Source organism: Sphaerodactylus townsendi, linkage group LG15 (assembly GCF_021028975.2).
Source record: "Sphaerodactylus townsendi isolate TG3544 linkage group LG15, MPM_Stown_v2.3, whole genome shotgun sequence".
Taxonomy (NCBI): Eukaryota; Metazoa; Chordata; class Lepidosauria; order Squamata; family Sphaerodactylidae; genus Sphaerodactylus; species Sphaerodactylus townsendi.
This window is the reverse complement of record NC_059439.1, coordinates 35,934,383-35,955,962: the sequence shown is the minus strand read 5'-3', so window position 1 is coordinate 35,955,962 and position 21,580 is coordinate 35,934,383. Positions and strand designations below refer to the sequence as shown.

At 51.3% G+C, this 21,580-nt stretch overlaps 1 protein-coding gene across 1 annotated transcript; it reads left to right on the top strand.

Annotated features, from left to right (window-relative positions):
• Positions 1-5,758: 5,758 nt before the first annotated feature.
• On the top strand, positions 5,759-21,580 carry CDH24 (cadherin 24). The gene is made up of 11 exons (XM_048517499.1): positions 5,759-6,094; positions 6,924-7,218; positions 10,470-10,589; positions 11,474-11,662; positions 14,042-14,232; positions 15,783-16,036; positions 16,171-16,307; positions 17,089-17,210; positions 18,387-18,501; positions 18,967-19,215; positions 20,676-21,580. The coding sequence occupies exons 1-11, from the start codon at positions 5,876-5,878 to the stop codon at positions 21,188-21,190; spliced, it is 2,406 nt and encodes an 801-aa protein (XP_048373456.1). The 5' UTR covers positions 5,759-5,875; the 3' UTR covers positions 21,191-21,580.

The following is a 21,580-nucleotide window of genomic DNA, read 5'->3' as shown; positions in this document are numbered from 1 at the left end:
ACAGAGAGGAGCTCCCTCAAGACGGAGAACTGTGTGGCGGGGTGGTCCACCAGGAGGCCCAGGGGCCCGAGAAGCCTCTTAAAGCCTCACTCTGCTGTGGGCTCACCAGCCCAGGCATCTGTGGGGCACCCCCCTGGCTTGGCCTGACCCAGCCGTGTTTATTTCATATCCAGTTCTCCTAACAAATGAGTGTGATACCCTTGGTCTAGGGCAGTGGTCCCCGACTTTTAAAAAAACTCACGTACCCCTCGGCAACCCGTTTCCCTAAAACTATATCCACGTATTAGCAAACCCATTATGTGAAAAAAAAATTGCATATCCCCAAACTCCAGATATAGGTGTCAAACTTGTGGCCCTCCAGATGTTATGGACTACAGTTCCCGTCATTCTCTGCCAGCATGATCCTGGCAGAGCATGATGGGAGCTGTAGTCCATAACATCTGGAGGGCCGCAAGTCAAAGAGAAGAGTTTGGACTTACGCCTGTTTTTCTCTAGCTTTAAGGAATCTCAGAGCGGTTTACAACTCTTTCCCATTTCCTCCCCATAACAGACACCTTGTGAGGTAGGTGGGGCTGAGAGAGTTCTGAGAGAACTGTGACTAGCCAAAAGGTCACCCAGCAGGGTTCATGTGGAGGAGCAGAGGAAACAAATCTGGTTCAACTGAAAAGAGTCCACTGCTCATGAGGAGCAACGGAGAATCGAACCTGCTTCTCCAGATTAGAGTCCATCTGCTCTTAACCACTACATCTTGCTGGCTTGCACTTTCAGGCTAACAGATTTGCCCTCTGAAATGCATCTCCAGATTACTTCAGAAAATGGACACTCTGGTTTTTTTTTCTTATTGAACTTCTTTATTATTCAGACTTAATCATGACTATACTATTATTACTATTATGATGAAGGCTTTAAAGACAAGAACGCAAAAGTACAATGTCAGGCTTTCCCATCTCATCTGCAGCAAATATGAGCACACTTAAAAGTTTACTACTTCCTCTCTAGATGCAATTCCAAAATTAATTCTTTATTATTGCTAATAAACTCCCAACTTTTTCCCTATTATATCGGTTTCCTTATTCTTCCGTTCCTCAAATCCGCACATCATCCGTGTGAGGCAACGGTCATCTTGGATCGTGCCTTCTATGGCGTTAGACCGCCAGCGTGGTGTAGCGGTTAAGAGCACGTGCGCTCTAATCTGGAGAACTGGGTTTGATTCCCTGCTCTGCCACTTGAGCTGTGGAGGCTTATCTGGGGAACCAGATTAGCTTGTGCACTCCGACACCTGCCAGCTGTTGGGCTAGTCACAGTTCTTTGGAGCTCTCAGCCCCACCTACCTCACAGGGTGTTTGTTTGGTGGTGGGGAGGAGGGAAAGGAGATTGTAAGTCTCCTTATAGGAGAGAAAGGGGATATATAAATCCAAACTCTTCTTCTTCATCATCCACGCCTTTACTCGATTTCGAATACCTTTAATGGCACATAAATAGTTTAACATTAACATTGCAAGATAATAACAGCCTTTACAACTTCTGACGAGTTAAAATAACACCATTCAAAAATTTAGCCACCGCTTCCAACAGCTCGTAGTTGTGGCTGACACACATCTGCCTTTATTTCCTTCATCCTCCAGCCCATTTATACCCCCACCCCCTGACATACGCCCCCCCCTCAATTTCCAGGCATTCCCTAACCCACAGTTGGCAGTCGAATGGTGAGTCTGCGCTCGACCCCTATAGAAGAGAAAGGATAATGGATTTAAGACCGCTCTATCCTTGACCATACGTGGGACCACGAGGCCATGTCAATACCCCGAGCGGAGAGATTAATGTGTCTGAAATATGTTGTTCTAAACTCCATTGCGAATCCCTGGCGCACAACGCCGTCCCTATTGTCCTCTGCCTGTTTACGCCACTGGGCCCAAATTGGGTTCTTGGTTGGTGGTGAATTTTGTCTCCCAAAGACGTGCAAAAGCAGAGATGCCGCCGTTGCTCGGCCTTGTCCTGCCCTTCCCTGTGCCTGCGTTTATCTCCCTCCGTCTGTCCGTTCCTCGCTCCATCTATCATTTCTCTCTCTCTTGTCTCTTTCTCTCTCTTGTCTCCAGGGCGGCCTGGGGAGCAGGACCTGAGGGGAATGTAGAACGAGAAAGTGAGAAGAGGGAGGGAGAGATGGAGGGAGGGGAGGAAAAGAAGGGAGGGAGGGAGGGAGGGAGGCAGAGCGGGGAGGGAGGGAGGCAGAGGCGGATGGATAGATAAATAATCTGGACGGATGGATGGGCAGATGGCTTAGATGAATAGTTAAGTGCTGTCGGCGGACAGGTTGGTGATAGGCAGGCGGGCGCGGAGATGGACATATTGAAGATCTCTGCAGACGGAAGCACGATGGCCGGGAGGGGTGTTTAAGGAGATGGACGGTTGGCCCAAAAAAAGGAATGTGTGGGGAGACGAAGAGGGAAGTTTGGATTTATACCCCACCTTTTCTCTCCTGTTAGGAGTCTCGAGGCGGCTCACACGCGCCTTTCCCTTCCTCCCCCCCCCCCCACCTCAGACACCTTGTGAGGCAGGTGGGGCTGAGAGAGTCCTGAGAGAACTGGGACTACCCCAAGGTCACCCAGCAGGCTTCATGTAGAGGAGCGGGGAAGCAAACCCAGTTCACTAGATAAGAGTTCGCTCCACTCAGGTGGAGGAGTGGGGGATATCAAACCTGGTTCTCCAGATTAGTGTCCACCTGCTCTTAACCACTACACCACGCTGCCTGTCTAGAAGGGAAGACCAGGCAGGTGTCAAGATTGAGTGAGGATCAGAAGGACGCTTTAGGAAAAACAATCGCATGACAGGTTGAGGGTTTCACCATGGGGTGTGTGTGGGGTGTGTGTGCATTTTTATTTATTCTGTTTTCTTTCTTTATTATTGTTTTCTTTGTTTAATCTGGAATCAGAAAGCTCTTCCATGTTCAGAGGCAGTCTATCTCTGAATCCCCAGGGAAAGGAGCAGCTGTGGTGTAGTGGTTAAGAGCAGGTGCATTCCCCCATCCGAATACTAACCAGGGCTGATCCTACTTAGCTTCAAGAGCCAGCCTGGTGTAGTAGTTAAGAGGAGGAGGAGGAGGAGAAGAAGAGGAGGAGGAGGAGTTTGGATTTATATCCCCCCTTTCTCTCCTGCAGGAGACTCAAAGGGGCTGACAATCTCCTTTCCCTTCCCCCCCCCCCCACAACAAACACCCTGTGAGGTAGGTGGGGCTGAGAGAGCTCCGAGAAGCTGTGACTAGCCCAAGGTCACCCAGCTGGCGTGTGTGGGAGTGTACAGGCTAATCTGAATTCCCCAGAGAAGCCTCCACAGCTCAGGCGGCAGAGCTGGGGATCAAACCCGGTTCCTCCAGATTAGATACACGAGCTCTTAACCTCCTACGCCACTGCTGGTGGATTGTAATCTGGAGAAGAGCAGGTGGATTGTAATCTGGAGAACCAGGTGTGATTCCCCACTCCTCCACTTGAGTGGCAGAGGCTTATTTGGTGAGCCAGATGTGTTTCCGCACTCCTACATTCCTGCTGGGTGACCTCAGGCTAGTCACAGTTCTCTCAGACCTCTCTCAGCCCCACCTACCTCGCAAGGTGCCTGTTGTGGGGAAAGGAAGGGAAAGGAGCTTGTCAGCCACCTTGAGTCTCCTTGCAGGAGAGAAAGGTGGGTGTATAAATCCAAAATCATCATCTTCATCATCTGACGAGATCAGGGTTGCTGGATGAAGAGGGTTTGATCCTGGTCTGAGAAGGCTTCAGAGCGACGCACTCAGAAGAAACGTTTGAAGGAGAGACGAGGCAGGAAGATAACCTTCAGAGTTTCCCTGTGATCCAGTCCTGTACTAACTTCTTGGTAATTGAATCCAGGAAATCCACCTTTAGTCCATGTGGCGGTTTAATCACTGTCAGGCATCCCTCACTTGCACGCCAGAGTCCGAGCGCAAGGCGCTGAGCGCCAGCACCCCCCTGCGACGTTGCCAAAGATGCTGGATGCTGCTCTCTGCTCACATGAGGGCCCAGCCATGTCGGCAGCGACATATGAGCCCAAAGGTAGCATCTGGAGTCTCTCACGCCGCTTGTCGCTTTGCCATAGCGGAGCATCAGTGCGAAACGGTGCAGGTGTGCTTCTGCTCAGTTCTGCCTGTGCATTTTCCCTTCTCCCAAGCAATGTCCCCAGTAGATCTGAGAGAGGCAGAGATCTGAGAGAGGCAGAGAGGCAGAGGGATCATAGGATCATAGAGTTGGAAGAGACCCCAAGGGCCATGCAGGAGCACACAATCAAAGCACTCCCGACAGAGGGCCGTCCAGCCTCTGTTCAAAAACCTCCGAAGAAGGAGACCCCACCACACTCCAAAGGTAGTGCATGACACTGTCGAACGGCCCTGACGGTCAGAAAGTTCTTCCTGATGTGAAGAAGAAGAAGAAGAAGAAGAAGAAGAAGAAGAAGAAGAAGAAGAAGAAGAAGAAGAAGAAGAAGAAGAAGAAGAAGAAGAAGAAGAAGAAGAAGAAGAAGAAGAGGAGGAGGAGGAGGAGGAGGAGGAGGAGGAGGAGGTGGAGGTGGAGGTGGAGGTGGAGGAGTTTGGATTTATATCCCCCCTTTCTCTCCTGCAGATGACTCAAAGGGGCTGACAATCTCCTTGCCCTTCCCCCCTCACAACAAACACCCTGTGAGGTGGGTGGGGCTGAGAGAGCTCCAAGAAGCTCTTACTAGCCCAAGGTCACCCAGCTGGCGTGTGTGGGAGGGCACAGGCTAATCTGAATTCCCCAGATCAGCCTCCACAGCTCAGGCGGCAGAGCGGGGAATCAAACCCGGTTCCTCCAGATTAGATACACGAGCTCTTAACCTCACATACACTGCTGCCTTCAACTAAGAGTGGAATCTCTTTTCCTTTACCTTGAACCCATGACTCCTGGTCCTAGTCTCTGGAGCCACAGAAAACAAGCTCGTTCCCTCACCAACATGACATCCCTTCAAATATCTAAACAGGGCTATAATGTCACCTCTTCACCTTTTCTTCACCAAACTAAGCATCCCCAGCTCCCTAAGTCTCTCCTCGTAGGGCATGGATTCCAGACCTTTGGCCATTTTGGTTGCCCTCCTCTGGACCCGTTCCAGCTTAGCAATATCCTTAGCCTATCAGTGGCGTAGGAGGTTCAGAGCTCGTGTATCTAATCTGGAGGAACCGGGTTTGATTCCCAGCTCTGCCGTCTGAGCTGTGGAGGCTTATCTGGGGAATTCAGATGAGCCTGTACACTCCCACACATGCCAGCTGGGTGACCTTGGGCTAGTCACAGCTTCTTGGAGCTCTCTCAGCCCCACCCACCTCACAGGGTGTTTGCTGTGAGGGGGGAAGGGCAAGGAGATTGTAAGCCCCTTTGAGTCTCCTGCAGGAGAGAAAGGGGGGATATAAATCCAAACTCTTCTTCTTCTCTTCTTCTTCTTGAATTGCGATGCCCAGAACTGTACACAATATTCCAGGTGAGGTCTAACCAATGCAGAATAGAGAGGTACAATTACATCCCCCAATCTGACACTATACTCCTGTTGATACAGCCCAGACTCGCATTGGCTTTTTTGGCTGCCGCATCACACTGCTGACTCATGTTCAGTTTGTGGTCCACTAAGCCTCCCAGATCCCTTTCGCATGTAGTGCTGTCAAGCCAGGTGGCACCCATCCTATAGGCAGGCCTTCAGTGATTGTGAACAGGGATGAGATGCGAAAATGGATAGGCTAAGGTTGGCTGACTCTTGTCTAATGTTCGTTCCCCCGTCCCAACAGGTCCACCCTGATGGGGTAGCCGATCCTTATGGGCCATAACAACGAGTGGCGCCCTCCCCTGCAGGAGGAGTGAATTGGGGGCGAGACATGGCCAGCTTTCTACAGCTCTTGCTGGCCTGGTTGGGAGGCTGCGGCTGTGCGGGACGGCTCGTGCCCCCTAGCCAGGGAACGAAGGCCGGATCCTTCCGAGGAAATGCGTCTCAGCGCTGGGAGCGGCCCCTGATGAGGTCCCGCCGGAGCTGGGTCTGGAACCAGTTCTTCGTCATCGAGGAGTATGCCGGTCCGGAACCTGTCCTCATTGGCAGGGTGAGCCCCAGGATGTTTGAAATTGCTACCAGCAGTGCTTTTATTCTTCCATTCCTCTTTCCCCATTAGCCCTCTTCTCCCCTGCGCTTGGATTTCTCCTGTGTATGTACTGTATGTAAGTGCCCACAGGCTCAAGAAGGCTGGGAACCCCTTGCCTACAGCCTATCCCATAATGAGCCGATTTTCATCTGGAAGTGTTGAGATGTTCCTCAACACCCTTGGAGCTGATTGAAAGAATTAGCCAAAGATTCAAAAGGCCCGATATTTAGTTAAGCAAGCTGCTGTTGTGTTTATTTAGTTATTTATTTAATTTTAATTTTAATTATTATTATTACTTATTTTAATTATTATTTATTTTAATTACTATTATTTTATTTATCCCTTGCCTGTCTCCCCAATGGAGCTGCTCCCGTCCTCCATTTTACCGTGTTTCCCCAAATATAAGACAGTGTCTTATATTAATTTTTGCTCCCAAAGATGCACTATGTCTTATTTTCAGGGGATGTCTTATTTTTCTGTGTTCTGTTCATCAGGCATGCTTCCAAACAAAAACTTTGCTATGTCTTACTTTTGGGGGATGCCTTATATTTCGCACTTCCGCAAAACCTCTACTACGTCTTATTTTCCGGGGATGTCTTATATTCAGGGAAACAGGGTATCCGCTGACTGCTTGCCCCTCTGTGAGGTCACTGCATCCCACCCAATGACAGCCAGAGTCCCTCCTGCTCGGACCAATCACTGCCCGAGTCTCGACCGCTGCCCCTTGGCCCAATTAGAAGGCAGCTAATTTTGCCAACTTGCTTTGTCTCTGCTCTGTTTCCCTGATTAGCTCCACACAGACGTGGACCACGGCGAGGGCCGCATCAAGTACGTATTGACCGGAGAGGGGGCGGGCACCGTCTTCGTGATCGACGAGAAGACGGGCAACATCCACGTCACCAAAACGCTCGACCGGGAGGAGAAAGCCCAGTACACGCTGCTGGCTCAAGCTGTGGACCGGGCCTCCAACCGGCCTCTGGAGCCGCCGTCCGAATTCATCATCAAAGTCCAAGACATTAACGACAACCCGCCGGTCTTCTTGCAGGGCCCCTATCATGCCACGGTGCCCGAGATGAGCAACGTGGGTGAGTGTGGCGTGCATAGTTGGGTAGGGCACTCCTGGTGACCTACCGAAAGCTCATGGCATGCAGAAGAACTTCTCGAGGAGCACGCAGGCGCTTGAAACGTTATTAATAATACAGGCGTCGAGAGCACGCCAGACCAGAGTGCAAACAGCTGAGGGCTGTCCTTCCCCTCTGAAAAAGAGATGACAGGGGAAAGCTGTGTTTGCCCGAGCCCCCGTAGCACGCTTGGAGCGTGCTCCCGCCCCCTCCTCTTATCCCGACTCTCTGCGGGAGCTGGCAGAAAATGGAGGCGAGAAAAAGCGCTCCTGCTGAGTCCCAGCAGGAGCCGAGTTCAGATTTATCTCCTCCTCGGCCTCCCCCTGTGGGAAAACACAGCATCTGGAGGGAGAAGGGCTCATTCTGTCAGGCCCCCATCAGAACGGCTTCGATCCTTCCCCCTCCTCTCCTCCAGGCGTAGAGAACACACAAGTCCAGGGGACTTCTTCTGGCAAAAGCCTCTCTTGCCGGCTTTGTGCCTCTGTGTTAATTCATGTATGAGGGGCGACTGGTTTGATTTTTCTACCTCGGGCACCAAACCGCCTAGAGCTGGCCTTGAGTGTCAACAGCCATGAAAGTTTCAGCGTGGTGTGACTCGTCCTCGTTTCCCCGCACACGCCATTCCAGATCCCTGCAGGCCACTGAGGTGAAGGGACAGAAGCAAACGGGGATCAGATCTTTGCTTGTGCATTCATGTTCAGGAGGGTTGTGTCTGGACTCCTTAAAGTGGCGCGACGTACGTTTCTGAACAGCAGAAGGGCATTTATTTTCGCTCCGAAATGGCTATTCTGCTTTACGCTTGTAGGCAAAATTAGTCTGCAAAGGGAAGAATTACTCAACCTTGGAGGAATTTGTCTGCTCCACCCCCATTTCCCATCCCATAATGTGGACATGACAATGTAGCAAAATGTAAAGTGATGCACATAGGGGCAAAAAAATCCAAACTTCACATACACGCTACAGGGGTCAGTGCTATCAGTCACAGACCAGGAAAGGGATTTGGGCGTCTTAGTTGATAGTTCCATGGGAATGTCAACTCAATGCGTGGCAGCTGTGAAAAAGGCAAACTCTATGCTGGGGATCATTAGGAAAGGAATTGAGAATAAAACTGCAAAGATTGTCATGCCCTTATATATGAAGCAGTGGTGCAACCGCATGGAGGTACTGTGTTCAGTTCTGGTAAGCCACATCTCAAAAAGGATATTGAAGAAGATAGAAAAAAAGAGGTGCAGAGAAGGAACCTTGAGGGATGGATTGAGGGACTGGAGCACCTTCCTTATGAGGAGAAGGCTGCAGCGTTTGGGACTCTTTTAGTTTGGAGAGGAAGATGTCTGAGGGGGACATGATTGAAGTCATTATAAAATTATGCATGGGGTAGAAAATGTTGACAGAGAGAAATTTTTCTCTCTTTCTCACAATACTAAAACCAGGGGGCATCCGTTGAAAATGCTGGGGGGAAGAATTAGGACTAATAAAAGGAAACACTTCTTCACGCATAGCGTGATTAGTGTTTGGAATATACTCTGCCACAGGAGGTGGTGATGGCCACTCACCTGGATAGCTTTAAAAAAGGGCTTGGACAGATAGATGGAGGAGAAGTCGATCTATGGCTACCAATCTTGGTCCTCCTTGATCTCAGATTGCAAATGCCTTAGCAGACCAGGTGCTCGGGAGCAGCAGCAGCCGCAGAAGGCCATTGCTTTCACATCGTGCATGTGAGCTCCCAAAGGCACCTGGTGGGCCACTGCGAGTAGCAGAGAGCTGGACTAGATGGACTCTGGTCTGATCCAGCTGGCTTGTTCTTATGTTCTTATGTATGAGCAGCAGGCTGGAACAGTGACTCAGGCAGAGACCCACAATGGAGTCTGGACTCCAGGCAGGATAATTCTGCTACATCTCTGCACTGGGAGGGGCTGATCTAATCTTGTCCCATGCTGACCCAAAGCAAAACGAACCCATCCCAGAGAAAGCTAATATGTGTGGGTCAAGCCCAAATCAGTGACGCATGCAGAGGCACAGCAGGAGTCCTTCTGTAGGGTCGGATACTTTGGGGGCCCCGGGTGTGCTGAATTATTGATTTTAGTATTCCTTGCGGCATGCCGTTTGGAAATGAGTAACATTTTAGCCGGTCTGTTGATGGCTTTCCCACTGCAGGCCGGCCTCCACAGAGTCTGGGGGGATTTTCCAACCTTGCATTCTCTTTAGGATTCCTGTTTGTTTGTTTGGTTTGGAGTTTTATGACTCCTCTTCCATTTTTAATGCATTGTATTGATTGGGCATTAGCGGCCTCGCCGATGCTTTCGAGCCATGCGGTGGGGAATGCAAAGTGCAAAAATGAAAATAAATAAATCAGCACCTCGTCAGCCTCCCACATCCCTTGGAAAACAACAGGACATGTCCAATGTCAGTGTGCGCAGATGCCGGCTTCCAGCCACCCGCAAATGGCGGCTCCGAAGCCAAAACGGAAGCTCCACTTTCCAAAGTTATGGAATGGATAGGGGTGCTGTGTGGTTTCCGGGCTGTATGGCCGTGTTCTAGCAGCATTCTGTCCTGACGTTTCGTCTGCATCTGTGGCCACAAATGCAGGTGAAACGTCAGGAGAGAATGCTACTGGAAAACGGCCATATACCCTGGAAACCACACAGCACCCCAGTGATTCCGGCCGTGAAAGCCTTCGACAAGACCTTTGTCAGCGGTGGCGAACTATGGCACGGGTGCCAGAGATGGCACTCGGAACCCTTTCTGTGGGCACAAACAGAGTTCATCATTTGGGGGGAAGCGGAAAATCACCCCGCCCACACACACACATCTAGACTAGCCTGGGCATGATCCTTTACCTGGGAGTAAGCTCGGTTGCTGGCAATGGGGCTTGCTTCTGAGTAAACCCTCCTAGGGTCGTGATCCACCCATTCAAAGCATTGCATGGTTGCTTCACCAAGCTTACTCCCAAGTAACTTGTGCCTAGGAGCCAACCGTTTTTTCTAAACGAAAGCCTCAGTATTCAGGTTAAGTTGCGGTGTTGGCACTTTGCGATAAATAAGCGGGTTTTGGGTTGCAATTTGGGCACTTGGTCTCGAAAAGGTTCACCATCACTGACCTATGTAATGGATAGATGTGTCTAAGACTTGTGTTACTGAGGTCCTCCCATGCAGACATGGCACTGTTTTTTTTAACCCATCTGTTGGCGCTTCTTTCGCTCTCCCCCATTTCTGCAGGCACGTCCGTGATCCAAGTGACGGCCCACGATGCGGACGACCCGGCCTACGGGAACAGCGCCAGGCTGGTCTATACGGTACTCGAGGGGTTGCCGTTCTTCTCCGTCGACCCCCAGACGGGTACACAATGGGGAGGGGGGATAGAGGTGGGCGGGCAGTGTTACAGATGTCACTCCATTGTGGGGGGGAAGTAGAGACTGTGGGTAGAAACACAAGTGGTTTGCTTGTGGGGGGGGGCGGGGGTGAGCTGATCTGAATGGGTTTGGATATCCTTGTGGGATCCTTGTATTCATGAGCTCTGCTCACTTGTGCCTCTAGTTGCTTCTGCTACATCTTGATTTCTTGGTTACTCAGTTTTCTTATCTGAGTAGGATTGTGGAGTGTGCTAGGCAGGGGGCGTACTGCCCAGGGGGACATATGGGGTCAAATGTGCCTGGGATGTAGCCATTTAGTCATGTGGGGGGGGGCAGAAAATCACCCCCCCATCCCTCCTGCTTCCCCCCTCAGATTTGTGAGTTGGGGCATGTTCTATAATGTGATACCGTGTTTCCCCGAGTATAAGACAGTGTCTTATATTAATTTTTGCTCCCAAAGATGCGCTATGTCTTATTTTCAGGGGATGTCTTATATTTCTGTATTCTGTTCGGCGGGCATGCTTCCAAACAAAAACTTTGCTATGTCTTACTTTTGGGGGATGCCTTATATTTCGCTCTTCAGCAAAACCTCTACTACGTCTTATTTTCCGGGGATGTCTTATATTCGGGGAAACAAGGTAGTAACTTTGAGATGACCTGGTGCAAAAAACGTTGTTTGGTCATGATGGGGGAGGGCAGCCGCCCATACGGGGTGAGCGGAAAACTCAGATTTTGCATCAGGTTACATTTTCCCTAGATACGCCTCTGGCGCTAGGAACATTTGGAAATGTACATATCCACCTGTCTGCCAGTCCTTATTCTGTTTTCTGTTTCTGGTTCCCCTGGTATTCCTCTCATCGGCAACGGCAGGTGTGATTCGCACAGCCACCCCCAATATGGACCGAGAGACGCAACAGGAATTCCCTAGTCGTAAGGTGCGAATGGCCAAAGGACACTGGGGGGGGCCAGCAGCCAGTGAGAGACTGATCTCAGGGAAGCTCACTACCGTCACGGTCACCCTTAGCGACGTCAATGATAACCCACCCCGTTTTCCACAGAGTGAGTTGGAAAAGTCTGGTTAGCGTTGGGTCTTGGTTGTTGTCATGGAAGTCGGCCATAGTTGCATGGGGGAAAAAACTCAAGCATCACATGGAGATTCCTCTAAACCAGGAGTGGCCAACCTATGGCGTTCCAGATATTCATGGACTACAATTCCCATCAGTCCCTAACAGATTTGTTCAGATTATTTCTTCTGTTGAATAATTCCGATTCTGCTTTTTGTGAAGAGGGAGTAAATTTTCTTAGGGAAATAATTCAGAGTTTGTAATTTATTTATATTTACCTGACTTTTATCGCCTGTTTTATTATTATTCATGTGAGTTGTGTTTTTTTGTGATGCCAACAAAGGCTATGCTATTCAATTCCATCAGCCCCTGCCAGCATGGCCAATTGGACATGCTGGCAGGGGCTGATGGGAATTGTAGTCCATGAAGCGCCAAAGGTTGGCCACCTCTGCAGGTATCCAGGGAAACAGCCTTTCCTATAGAAACCAGCAAATTTTAGGGATTGCCCTTGGCCGATTCAGATTTCAACAAAGGCCTCTGGGCTGAGCTTGCTGGGTCGGAGCGATCACAACAAACCAGAAACGCGCAGGTCTGCAGCCAGCCTTCGCAGTTCATCAGGTAATTAGTTTTGTTACCTATGGATTGCTCTAGATAGCTCAGAGCAAAGGTCTTGCCAAAGCCCTTTGTGAGACCTTCGATCTGCAGCGATCTACCTTCTCGGGCTCCGAAAAGCTTCTTCATTACGTCCTTTTGCAACTCGAAGCAAATGGTGCCCAGAATAGATGTTACAATCTAATTGCCTGTTTCAGTCTGTGTGCTGACATAAAGCTTGGGGTTACAAAGATTGATTAAAATACTTTGCAGTGTTTTCTGCAGCCTCCTTGACTTTCCATTTGCGTCGCGTAAAGTAGTCGGGGCGGAGGGAGGCTGACTTCACGAGCGAGGGGAGGGGACGAGCGCTTCTCTCTGTTGAATGTTTATATTCATCAGCTGGGCTGGTGACGGCATGTGCTACGGCGGGGCTGTGGCCAGGGTCTCTGGCAGGGTCCGCTTCTGCAGAGCCCCCCCCCCCCAACCACATGGTGCCAGGGAAGGAGGGATGGCCCTCTTGGGCGGGGGGGAGGGTGCATTAGTGGTGTTTCTATATTCACACAATACTCAGCACCATTGCAGAAAGGACTTCGGATCCATAGGAAGGTTCACAAATGGGTTGGAGGATGAAGGAAATAAAGGCAGATGGGGAAGAAGAAGGAGGAGGAGGAGGAGGAGGAGGAGGAGGAGGAGGAGGAGGAGGAGGAGGAGGAGGAGGAGGAGGAGAAGAAGAAGAAGAAGAAGAAGAAGAAGAAGAAGAAGAAGAAGAAAGAAGAAAGAAAGAAAAAAAAGAAGAAAGAAGAAAGAAAGAAAGAAGAAGAAGAAGAAGAAGAGGGGGAGGAGGAGGAGGAGTTTGGATTTATATCCCCCCTTTCTCTCCTGCAGGAGACTCAAAGGGGCTGACAATCTCCTTGCCCTTCCCCCCTCACAACAAACACCCTGTGAGGTAGGTGGGGCTGAGAGAGCTCTGAGAAGCTGTGACTAGCCCAAGGTCACCCAGCTGGCATGTGTGGGAGTGCAGAGGCTAATCTGAATTCCCCAGATAAGCCTCCACAGCTCAGGTGGCAGAGCTGGGAATCAAACCCAGTTCCTTCAGATTAAATACACGAGCTCTTAACCTCCTATGCCACTGCTGCTCCAAAGGAGAGTTTGGATTCATACCCCACTTTCTCTCGTGTAAGGAGACACAAGGTAGCTTACAAGCTCCTTTCCCTTCCTCTACCCACAACGGTCACCTTGTGAGGCAGGTGGGGCTGAGAGAGTGACTAGCCCAGAGGTCTGCAAACTGTGGCTCTCCAGATGTTCACGGAGACATGCTGGCAGGGTCTGATGGGAATTGTAGTCCATGAACATCCGGAGAGCCGTAGTTTGCGGAGCCCTGGACTATCCCAAGGTCCCGCAGCAGGAATGAAGGAGTGCAGAAACACATCTGGTTCACCAGATAAGCCTCTGCCACTCAGGGGGAAGAGTGGGGAATCAAGCCCAGTTCTCCAGATTAGACTCCATCGGCTCTTAACCACGACACCATGCTGGATGTGGGTGAGCCAGAAAGAAAGCATGAATGGAGGTCCTGTTGGTGGGGAGAAGTGGAGAGAAGGACCACTCTGTGCCCTCTCTTCAACAAACGAACAGACCCCTGGCAATACAGGAAGTTCTTGCTGGCAATACAGGAAGTTCTTTGTCGCAGGACCACCATTTTGGGTTCAGAATTATTGCTATATACGTTGTGTTGTCTTTCTCTGACCCGTGCGTGTATGTTCCCTGTGCCGTTGCTAATTTTTAGGCTCCTACCAGTTTTCTGTGGTGGAAACGGCACCCCCTGGCTACGCGGTGGGGCGGCTGCGGGCGCACGACCCCGACGAAGGGGAGAACGCCCTGCTAGCCTACAGCATCCTGGACGGAGGAGATGGAGCCGAAAGTTTTACCATCCATACTGATGCTCTGGGGCAGGACGGAATCATCACTGTCCGAAAGGTGTGTGGCGGAACCCCCATTCTCAGGGAACCTTGGGCTTAGAAGACCACAATCCTCCTTCCTTTCGTACCCCAAGGAATCCCTTATAGCAGTGATGGCGAACCTTTTCGAGGCCGAGTGCCCAAATTGCAACCCAAAACCCACTTACTTATCGCAAAGTGCCAACACAGTAATTTAACCTGAATACTGAGGTTTTCATTTAGAAAAAACAGTTGGCTCCGAGGCGTGCGTTACTCAGGAGTAAGCTTGGTGGTAGTCCATGGCTTTGCTTTGAAGCAACCGTGCAACTCTTCCAACGTGTGAATCACGACCCTAGGAGGATTTACTCAGTAGCAGCCCCATTGCCATTAACTGAGCTTACTCCCAGGTAAAGGATCGCACTTTAGTTCGCATGAAAATCAGTGGGGTTTAACAGCGCTTAACAGGGTTACCTGCACTGCTTCCCCAAAACTAGGTCTTAGGTTTAATGCTAATCATCGAGCCCAGCAGCCCAGGCCAGCCTAGATGTGGGGGGGGGGGGGCACTCTGTTTGTGCATGCCACACTCTGTTTGTGCATGCTCTGAGTGCCACCTCTGGCACCCGTGCCATAGGTTCGCCACCACTGCCTTATAGCCTCCATGGGCAGTGAAGGATGGGAGAAGAGGTAGATGAGCACAGGTTGAACTTAGATGGAACAAAACATAGATGAACTTAGGTGGAACAAAAGCAGTGGAGTAAGTTATGACACGCTGCTGGTTGTAGCTGCCGACGGAATGATCAGGAAGCGGAGCTTGATGTCACCCAGAGTGGGTTCTAGGTTGATTTCACCCAGAGTGGGTTCTAGGTGGCTCGCAGCCGATAGTCCCTCTAACTGTGGCAGGAAACTGCGCAGAGGTTCTCTACCACAAAGTGGAACTGAGCTGCTCCGAGCTGTCTGCAAGAGCTCCCCCTGCTGGTCAGCTGCCTGGTCTGCGCGGCACCAATAGGGTGTGTGTGCAGCTGCGTAGCCGCGCAGCTCACAAAGAACGTTGCTTGCAGCCAGTCAGAATGTGAGGCTGGGAGCCAGTCGGCCAAGCCTAAGCCATGCCTAGTTCAGGACTCACTGACTCCGCTGGCTAAGGCCTGGACTTTCATACCATCTTTCCACGACTGGATCTGTCTTTGTCTGGACATCAGTGTCCGCCCGAGAGATTACCTGATTATCCTCTTTCCCTTCTCTCCCAAACTCAGGAGTAGCACAAGTATTTTAATTATTGTATTTATTTATTTTTATTTTTATCATATTTATATCTCGCCCTATCCCCAAAGGGCTCAGGGTGGGTTACACGCTAAAAACCATACAAAATCTTGACATTTAAAACAACACATTAATACTATAAATAAAATAGTACTAAAAGATACTTCAAGCCTGATCTTCTACTATCTCGGAAATTCTCGTTGGTTTCTAAGGTGCCGTTGGATTTGAATCTAGCAGCAGACCAGCACGGGTCCCCTCTGAAACGATTATAACCTGTTCTTCCTCCTCCCCTCCGTTTTGGCTGATCCAAAATCTTTCCACCTCCCGCCACAGCCCTTAGACTTTGAGTCTCGTCGCTCTTACACCTTCCGAGTGGAAGCCACCAACACACTGATAGACCCTCAGTACATCCGTAAAGGGCCCTTCAAGGACGTGGCAACGGTCCGTGTTGCGGTCGAGGATGCCGACGAGCCTCCAGCTTTCTCCCGCCCCGAGTACCGCCTGGCTGTCTACGAGAACAGCCCCCCGGGGACCCTCGTGGGCAAGGTGACAGCTGTGGATCTCGACTCCCCGAGCGGCGTCATCCGGTAACGGCAGAGGGCTACCGTACGAGCGGGGTGGGACGGCTGGTCGCGTGTTTGTGTGTGTGAAGTTGCAGTTACTCCATTGATACCTGGTTGCCATGACAACCTGATACCCCAGGTTCCCCCCCATCTTCTAGATACTCTGTCCTGCCGCACACGGACCCCGAGCGCTATTTCAGCATCAACTCCCAGGACGGGACGATCCTGACCTCAGTGCCCCTTGACCGGGAGGTGGTGCCCTGGCATAATCTGACAGTGTTGGCAACAGAACTTGGTAAGGGTCAGGGGGGGTTTCTGCGGTGAGGGAGAGCCCGTGGCGGCTGGGGGCACTCTCCACTTGTGGGTGAGATTCCCCCATTGGCCAATATTTACCCATTGTCTTTTTTCTCCCTCCATGTCTACATGTTGTTGTGTGTAATTGCTGCATGTCTGTTTATGCGTCTCTGTTTGCGTCCTCCTGCCCGGCTCCCATGTGTTTGCCCTGTGTGGCCTCACATCCTATTGGCTTTGTGGGGGTAACGCTTCTTTTCCTTGCCCCTTTTATTGTATCGGTGGCCTGTCTTGGGCTCTCCTGTGTGGGCTGTGTCTCCGTGGCTTCCTTTTACGCGACTGTCTGTCGGTTATGCGCTGCTTGCATGGGATGGCTTGTTCATTGCGTGCTAATCGTTTGTAAAACACGGTCTCAAACTTTCTGTATGTCCCTTACTTGTGTATGTTCCTGATCACGGGTGGCGCCTGTCCCATTGGTTTGGATGTTCCTCGTGCGCCGTCTTTCGCTCTTTATTCATCCTTGTGGCCAATGTGGTGCTTTGCCTATGGACGGCTGCATGTGTTGTGTGTCATTCTGTCTCACTGACCTCTGTGCATTGCAACGGCCTCGCCTGGGATGGGTGGGCCTTGTGATTTCTTTTTGGCTTTGCCGGCTCCTTTGGACAATCCTCTGTTGCTTGTATGGGCCGGCTCTGTGTCGTTATTGTACCATGCATGGCTGCCTTGCGTTGCGTGGGTGTTTGTGTGCAACCTGTCTTTTCTCCACCCACCTCTCTTGCTCTCAGACAGCCCGACACAGGTCTCCCATGCCCAAGTAGCAATCCAAATCCTCGATGTCAATGATAATCCACCCCAACTGGAGCACAACTACGAGCCCTTTGTCTGTGATAGCTCCACCCCTGGTCAAGTAAGTATATGTCGATATTCCAGAGTCTAATGGCTTATAGCAAAAGATACTGCAGGAGAGAAGAAGAGTCTAGATCAGCCATTCTCAACCAGGGTACCGTGGTACCCTGGGGTGCCGTGAGCATGTCCCAGGGGTACCGCGGCAACACTACTGCCCCCCCTCATTTTTGTGGTGTCTCCCACCAGCGCCAGTAAGGACATGGAGCTGGCCCATGGGGCAGGGCCTGCCACAAGGTCAGCAGCCGCCACCACCCCCAGTGCTTCCCTTCACCCTGGGAGGGGAAGGTGGGGGGTGTGGCAAGCAGGGGCAATGGGAAGGGAAGGTGGAGGGTGGCGGCAGGGGGTACCGTGAGATATGAAGAGTGAGGTCAAGGGTACCCTGAGCTCGAAAAGGTTGGGAAACACTGGTCTAGATTTATACCCTTGGGCTTACAAACTCCTTCAGTTTCCTTCCCCAAACAGGTACCTTGTGAGGTTGGTGGGGTTGACAGAGTTCACAGGGAAGTGGGACTAGCTCAATGTCACCCTGCAACTGTCATGTGTAGGAGTGGGGAAACGAACTTTGTTCACCAGATTAGAGTCTACCGCACACGTGGAGGAAGACCAGTTTGGATTTATACCCCGCTTTCATAAGAACATAAGAACATAAGAACAAGCCAGCTGGATCAGACCAAAGTCCATCTAGTCCAGCTCTCTGCTACTCGCAGTGGCCCACCAGGTGCCTTTGGGAGCTCACATGCAGGATGTGAAAGCAATGGCCTTCTGCTTGCTGCTGTAAGTCCCGATCACCCTGAGTCTGTTAAAGCATTTGCAATCTCAGATCAAAGAGGATCAAGATTGGTAGCCATAAATCGACTTCTCCTCCATAAATCTGTCCAAGCCCCTTTTAAAGCTATCCAGGTTAGTGGCCATCACCACCTCTTGTGGCAGCATATTCCAAACACCAATCACACGTTGCGTGAAGAAGTGTTTCCTTTTATTAGCCCTAATTCTTCCCCCCAGCATTTTTCAATTTCTCTCCTGTAAGGAGTCTCAAAGAGGCTTACAAATTCCTGTCCCCACAACAGACACTTTGTGAAGTTGGTGGGGCCGAGAGAGTTCTAAGAGAACTGTGACTAGCCCAAGGTGGCCCACCCGCTCCATCCGATCTACCCTTTCCTGTTCTCTCTGTTGCCAGTTGATCCAGCTGATTCGGGCACTGGACCGGGACGAGGATGGGAATGCGAGCCGTATCATTATCCGCTCCCCGCTTGGGACGAGGGACTCCAACATCACTGTGCGAGATAACAGAGGTGAGTGCTGCCCCCAGGACAAATATCTCTGCGCATTTCCCAATGTCTCTGTCTGGCTGCATTGCCCAAAAAATCTTCCTGCACACTTTTCCAGCCTGTGGGCACCAAATGGGCTAGGAACTTGTTTTGAAAATGAAGACGGAATATCTTCGCAATGCACCCGTTTCTCTGGGTATGCCGGAATCTGTGCAAAGATTTCCCGTAAGACACACTCCTTTCTGTATGCTTAGCCCCTGTATTTCTGGCCCTTCCTTATTTTTTATCTATTCTCTAAGAAGAGGAAGCGAATGCCATCAAGCATTCATAAAAATTGAAGAGAACTGTACGAAAAGGTGCGTCATTGGGAGAGAGTGCGCGTGCGTGCTGGACAGATCAGCGGGAATATTCTCGGTGCTTCGCCTGGAAAGCAAGGCCTGGAGTGGGCTCTGAATTCTCCTATTTCTCACGCAATGCCCTCCCCTACAGATAACTCCGCTTCCCTGCTTCTCCGCACTGCCCGTCTGCCCGCACAAGGGGGTTCCTTGCTGGTGCCGCTGGAGCTAGTGGACGGCGGCTCTCCGACCCGTACCGGCTCCCCTACTCTGACGGTCAGCGTTTGCCGGTGTCGACGGGATGGGGCCATGCACTCTTGCGGACCGGAGGCCCTGGGATCTCCTGCTGGCCTCAGCACGGGGGCACTGCTGGCCATCCTCGCTTGTGTTGGCACGCTTCTTGGTGAGAAAGGGGCATGGAGCAGGGGTCCCCAACCCTTTTGAGCCTACGGGCGCTCTTGGAATTCTGACACAGGGGGGTGGGCGCAACCCCAAAACAGCTGCCGCACGTGAAGCCGCGTGCCCAGAGGAAATCCGAGTGTAGGGGAGAGGAGGGATAATTTTAAAATATCCTGGGAAAGAGTGGTTATAGAGAATAAAACAAATACAACAGTGAGAGCCCCTGGATTTATATCCCCCTTTCTCTCCTGTAAGGGGCTGACAATCTCCTTTCCCTTCCCCCCCTCACAACAAACACCCTGTGAGGTAGGTGGGGCTGAGGGAGCTCTGAAGAACTGGGACTAGCCCAAGGCCACCCAGCTGGCATGTGTCGGAATGCACAAGCTAATCTGGTTCGCCAGATAAGCCTCCACAGCTCAAGTGGCAGAGTGGGGAATCAAACCCGGTTCCCCAGATTAGAGTGCACCTGCTCTTAATCACTACACCACGCTGGCTCTAGACAGGTACCATGGTGCTCGTGAGCATCATGCTGGGGACCCCATCATGGAAAGGTCATTAGTGGGTTCCGATGGTAGGATTCAGGAGATTAGGGTTAGGGGTAAGCTTGCAGAGTGCTGGGTGTCCAGAGGTCCTGTGGGCAGAGTTCCAGCAAAAAGTAATATTCATTCTAGATCTCCACCAATGAGGAAGGTTTTAGCCTTGAATAGAAACTTTCCAAACTTTAGCCTTGAATAGAAACTTGAATAGAAACTTTCCAAACTTTAGTCTTGAATAGAAACTTTCCAAAGTTTTAGCCTTGAATAGAAACTTTCCAAAGTGGGAGGAGCTGAGATACATGTGGATGGGTTCTCGACAGAAAGGGTGCGGTTCTGAGACTTCCTTTCGTCAATGCAGAATTTGTAGTCCATAACCTCAGAGGAGGAGGAGGAGGAGTAGTTTGGATTTGTATCCCCCCCTTTCTCTCCTGCAGGAGACTCAAAAGGGCTTACAATCTCCTTGCCCTTCCCCCCTCACAACAAACACCCTGTGAGGTGGGTGGGGCCGAGAGAGATCCGAGAAGCTGTGACTAGCCCAAGGTCACCCAGCTGGCGTGTGTGGGAGTGCACAGGCTAACCTGAATTCCCCAGATAAGCCTCCACAGCTCAGGCGGCAGAGCTGGGAATCAAACCCGGTTCCTCCAGATTAGATACACGAGCTCTTAACCTCCTACGCCACTGCTGCTCCTCAGAGAGAGGAGATCCACCAATATGGGGAAAGCGAAATAGCACCATTGTGGGTAGAGGGCTTCCAGTCCCCTTGGAGGCCCACTGGGCAAATGGGTGCCCTAATGCTGCATCCTACCCCAAAGGATGGAGCGAAGCAATATGTGTTGGGTTCATGTTCAGTCTAACTAATTCTTGCCTGTTTCCACCTGCTTTATCTCTGGTGTCTTCTCCCTACGTGTGCGAACCAATTCTTTTTCAGCACTGGTGTTGTTGTTTGTCGCCCTCCGGAGGCAGAAGCAGGCAGCGCTCCTGCCCTTCGAAGAAGAAGACGTCCGCGAGAACATCATCACTTACGACGACGAGGGCGGAGGCGAAGAGGACACCGAGGCCTTCGACATGGCCGCCCTGCAGAACCCGGACGCTGCCCCTCCGCCGCTGCAGCAGCGGCGACTCCTTCGACGTGACGTGCTGCCCCGCCCGCATTTCCCACCCTCCTTGGCCAACCGTGTGCCCCCGCAGCCCCATGACGTGGCCAGTTTTTTGGCTGCCCGCCTGAGCGAGGTGGACGCCGACCCCTCAGTCCCCCCTTACGACTCCATCCAGGTGTATGGCTACGAGGGGCAGGGCTCTTCCGCGGGCTCCCTCAGCTCCCCCGGCTCTTCATGTGCCGGTGACAGCGATGCAGGTGGATACGAGTATCTGGAAGAATGGGGGCCGCTCTTCCGAACACTGGCTGAGCTCTACGGGGCCCCTGAAGGGCCACCCCCAACTTGAACGAAACCGTGGGGGACCACAATGGTGGGCACAGTCTCTAGTTCCTCTCCATTCCTTTTGTGTGGATTGTCTTTTTTTCCTCCCGTTCGGTTTGTCGGCTTCTTCGTTCTGTTGAACTTGTCCATTTGAGAATACCTTTTCTTTCTCGTTCCTCTTTGCTTCATTTCGGTCTCTCCTTTCTAGTTTTTGTGCCATTCTCGATCCCTCCTGTGTCTCTCCCTAATGTTGGTTTGCCATTGTTCGCAATTCCATTGCTCCCTCGCTTCTACCACCTCCAGTTTAAGAGGAAGAAGAGTTTGGATTTATGCCCTGCCTTTCCTTCCTGTAAGGAGACTCAAGGTGGCTTACAAACTCCTTTCCCTTCCTCTCCCCACAACAGACTCCTTGAGA

Coding starts and splice junctions, on each gene's coding strand:
- CDH24 (XM_048517499.1), top strand. CDS start 5,876: ATGGCCAGCTTTCTACAGCTCTTGCTGGCCTGGTTGGGAGGCTGCGGC. Junction 6,095..6,923: donor AACCTGTCCTCATTGGCAGG/GTGAGCCCCAGG, acceptor TTCCCTGATTAG/CTCCACACAGACGTGGACCA. Junction 14,233..15,782: donor GAATCATCACTGTCCGAAAG/GTGTGTGGCGGA, acceptor CTCCCGCCACAG/CCCTTAGACTTTGAGTCTCG.